At 61.1% G+C, this 3,849-nt stretch overlaps 1 protein-coding gene across 1 annotated transcript; it reads left to right on the top strand.

Moving 5' to 3' along the window:
• The first annotated feature begins 70 nt into the window (after positions 1–70).
• LOC113941691 (protein Peter pan-like) lies at positions 71–2,441 on the top strand. Its single transcript, XM_027632828.1, has 5 exons — positions 71–295; positions 710–788; positions 900–1,029; positions 1,203–1,414; positions 1,789–2,441. Exons 1-5 carry the CDS (start codon positions 71–73, stop codon positions 2,325–2,327), a joined length of 1,185 nt encoding a protein of 394 aa, XP_027488629.1. The 3' UTR covers positions 2,328–2,441.
• The last annotated feature ends 1,408 nt before the right edge of the window (positions 2,442–3,849 follow it).

The raw sequence follows: 3,849 nt of genomic DNA, 5'->3' as shown, positions 1-3,849 counted from the left end.
GGGGACACTGGATGGGAAGGGGAACACGGGACAGGGAGAAACGGGACGCGTGAAGGGGGGACATTTGGGAATGGGGGTGACACGGGGACACTGTGGTGACCCTGGGGACACTGTGGTGACATTGGTGACCCCAGTGACCCTGTGTGACCCCGGTGACCCCACTGTCCCCAGGGAGGTGGCCCTGTCGGAGAGCGAGGCCGAGCAGGACGGGACCCACAACGTGCTGGAGCTGCCCCAGGACTGCGCCGGGAGGGGCAACCAGGGGGGACAGCAGAGTGCTGTGAGGCTGACTGAGGTGACAGTGGGGACATTGGGGACATTGGGGACACTGAGGGGACATTGGGGACATCAGGGAACCAGGGGGGACAGTAGAGTGCTGTGAGGCTGACTGAGGTGACAGTGGGGACATCCTGGGGACATTGGGGACACCAGGGGGGACAGCAGAATGCTGTGAGGCTGACTGAGGTGACAGTGGGGACATCCTGGGGACATCCTGGGGACATTGGGGACACCAGGGGGGACAGCAGAGTGCTGTGAGGCTGACTGAGGTGACACTGAGGTGACAATGGGGACACTGAGGTGACATTGGGGACACTGAGGTGACATTGGGGACATCGAGGGGACATTAAGGACACGAGGGCCAGGTACCAGGTGCCCCCAGGGCTCCCTGACGTCCCCCCTGTCCCCTCTGTGTCCCCCCCGTCCCCAGATCGGGCCCCGCCTGACCCTGCAGTTGGTGAAGGTGGAGGAGGGGCTGGGCCAGGGCAGCGTCCTGTACCACGGGCTGGGTGAGTGACACACCTGGGGACACCTGGGGACACCTGGGCATGGAGACACCCCTGGGCTGGGCTGGGTGAGTGACACACCTGGGGGGGTCTCACCTGTCCCACCTGTCCCAGTGCACAGGTCGGAGGAGGAGCTGCAGCAGCTGCAGCAGCGCCGGGAGCAGAAGCTGCAGCTCAAGGCCCAGCGGAGGCAGAAACAGGAGCAGGACCTGGAGAGGAAACGGCACCTGAGGCACCTGAACAGGTGAGGGGGACACAGGTGACACTCCCAGGTGAGGGCAGGACAAGGTGACACTCCCAGGTGTCACAGGTGACAGTTCCAGGTATCACAGGTGACACTCCCAGGTGAGGGCAGCGCTGAGATCAAATCTCACCTGTCCCCTCTCACCTGTCCCTCACCTGTCCCCGTCCCCCCAGGGAGCGCAGCCTGGCCGGGATGCGACGCCAGCAGGGCCAGGCCGGGACAGGTGACAGTTCCAGGACAGGTGACAGTTCCAGGACAGGTGACAAGGAGGGTGACAGCGACGTCGAGGACCCCGGTGCACCTGAGCCAGGTGTGGCCACACCCTCGGAGGACGAGGACGACGCCGAGTACTACAGACAGGAGGTGGGGGAGGAGCCTGACACAGGTGAGTGTGGGGGGGACAGGTGAGTTTGGGGGGAGTTTGGGAGGTTACAGGGGGGTTTGGGGGGGGTTGGGGGGGGTTACAGGTGAGTTTGGGGAGTTATAGGTGAGTTTGGGGTGGGACTGACCCCCCCCTTTTCCCTCTGGAGGTGGTTGATGACACCAAAAAGTTCCTGAATTTCCATGAGTTTGGTTCAAAGTAAACGCTCTGACACCTCCGGAACAGCCCCAAAATTGTCCCTTTTCACCCTAAAACTGCCACTTTTCACCCTAGAATTGTCCTCTTTCACCTCAAAGCTACCCCTTTTCACCCCAAAATTGTCCTCTTTCACCCCAAAACTTGTCCCTTTTCACCTTTTTTCGCCCTTTTCTCCCCAGATTTGTTCCCCACCAAGAGGAAACGAAGCCCCTCAGGCACTTCCCGACCCCAGAAACGGCGGAGGCAGAGCCGGGAGACCCCAAAATCCCACCCAGACACCCCCAAATCCCACAGAAACACCCCCAAATCCCACAGAAACACCCCCAAATCCCACAGAAACAACCCCAAATCCTACACAAACACCGCCAAATCCCACAGAAACAATCCCAAATCCCACCTGGGAACCCAAAAATCCCACAAAAACACCCCTAAATCCCACCTGGGAACCCCCAAATCCCACCCAGGACCCCCCAAATCCCACCCAGGGACCCCAAAATCCCACCCAAAAAATCCCAAATCCCACAAAAACGCCCATAAATCCCACCCAGGGCACCCCAAATCCCACCCAAAAACCCCCAAGTCCCACAAAAACACCCCAAAATCCCACCCAGGACCCCACAAATCCCACCCCAAGCTGAAGGTTCGGGGGCAGCTCCTGGGGAGGAGGAAAACCGGGATTTTCCAACGTCCTGGAAGGGCCAGGAAGGGGAAAAAATAAAAGGGGAAGGAGGGAATGGGGACCTCCCCCCAAATCCCATTTCCAGGGGGAAAGGAATTTGGGGTCCTGGATTTGGGGCCTCCTGGATTTGAGGGGATCTTCCTGGAATTTGGGGGTCCCGGGGACCCTCTGGGGATTTGGGGGGATCCTCCCCTGGGATTTGGGGTCTGGGATTTGGGGGTTCAGGGCCTTTCCCAAATAAAGGATGGAAAAGCCCTCCAGGTGTTTCCAGTGTGTGATATTTTGGGGTCTCTTTGGGGGGCATTTTGGGGTATTTTGGGTCCCTTTGGGGGTTTGGGGGTTATTTTGGGGTCTCTTTTTGAGGGATATTTTGAGTGTCTTTGGGGGTATTTTGGGGGTTCTCGGGGGGGATGTTGGGGTATTTTAGGGCCCCTTTGGGCTATTTGGTGATGTTTTGGGGCTGTTTTGGGACTGTTCGGGGAGGTTTTGGGGCTATTTCGGGTCCCTTCGCGGGGTCAAAGGTCGCGCCCCCCTCCCCGCTCCACCCACCCAACCAATCACACCCCTCAACCTTCCCTCTCACACCGCCGGACCCAATCACCAGCTCGGACACAACCCCCCCTTCAGACTTACCCAATCACACCCTCCGACACATCCCCCTCTCAAAGCCTTCCTCCAATGGGGAGGCGCGTTGCTGGGGGGGTTGCCCGGCGGGTGGTGGCGGCGGCGGGGCCAAGATGGCGGCGGCGGTGTCGGGGAGCGGGCCCGGAGCGGGGCCCGGGCGGGAGCCCCGAGCGGCGCCCGAGGAACCGCCGGCGGGGCCCGGGCGGGAGCCCCGAGCGGGGCCCGAGGAACCGCCGGCGGGGCTCGGGCGCGCCCCCGAGGAGGAGCTGCCGCCGCTCCCCCCCGCCGAGGTGCGGAGCCGCCTGGAGCGCAGCGCGAGGCAGTTCCGCAACCGGCGGAAGGTGCTGATCAGGGGGTTACCGCCCGACGTGACCAACCAGGTGAGCGGGAACGGGGACAGGAGGAGATCGGGACTGGGATCGGGGCTGGAGCTTTTCCCTGCGACCCCAATTCCCTTTTCCCCCCCCCAAAATCCTTGGAAATTTTTCCTGTTTTTGCAGGAAGTCCACGACCTGCTGAGTGACTACGAGCTCAAGTACTGCTTCGTGGACAAGTACAAAGGAACGGGTGAGGAACAGCCCCTGGAACTCCGGGATCAGCCCCAGCATCACCCCTGGAACTCCGGGATCAGCCCCTGGAATCAGCCCCTGGAATCAGCCCCCAGCTGACAGGGGGTCCCTTGGGAAAGGGAACAACCTGGGATGCTTTTCCAAGCCCCTCTTTTTCCCAGGGATCCCTTCCCTTCCCAAAACCCCCTTTCCCTCCTCATCTCCTTTTTCCTGTTCCTTCCCCTCCTCATCCCCTTTTCCCTGTTCCCAGCCTTTGTGACCCTGCTGACAGGGGACCAGGCTGACTCAGCCATCCCTTTTCCCTGTTTTTCCCTGTTTCCCCTGTTCCCAGCCTTTGTGACCCTGCTGACAGGGGACCAGGCCGACTC

Source organism: Corapipo altera, unplaced genomic scaffold (genome assembly GCF_003945725.1).
Source record: "Corapipo altera isolate COAL_440 unplaced genomic scaffold, ASM394572v1 130638, whole genome shotgun sequence".
NCBI classification, from domain to species: domain Eukaryota; kingdom Metazoa; phylum Chordata; class Aves; order Passeriformes; family Pipridae; genus Corapipo; species Corapipo altera.
Note: the sequence above shows the minus strand (reverse complement) of the source record. Positions and strands in the feature narration are given on the sequence as shown.

Bases quoted from the DNA above. Each gene is read 5' to 3' on its own strand.
- LOC113941691 (XM_027632828.1), top strand. From the start codon at position 71: ATGGGGGTGACACGGGGACACTGTGGTGACCCTGGGGACACTGTGGTG. The intron at 296-709 runs GTGACAGTGGGG...CCCCGTCCCCAG, and splicing joins GTGCTGTGAGGCTGACTGAG to ATCGGGCCCCGCCTGACCCT. The intron at 1,030-1,202 runs GTGAGGGGGACA...CCGTCCCCCCAG, and splicing joins CACCTGAGGCACCTGAACAG to GGAGCGCAGCCTGGCCGGGA.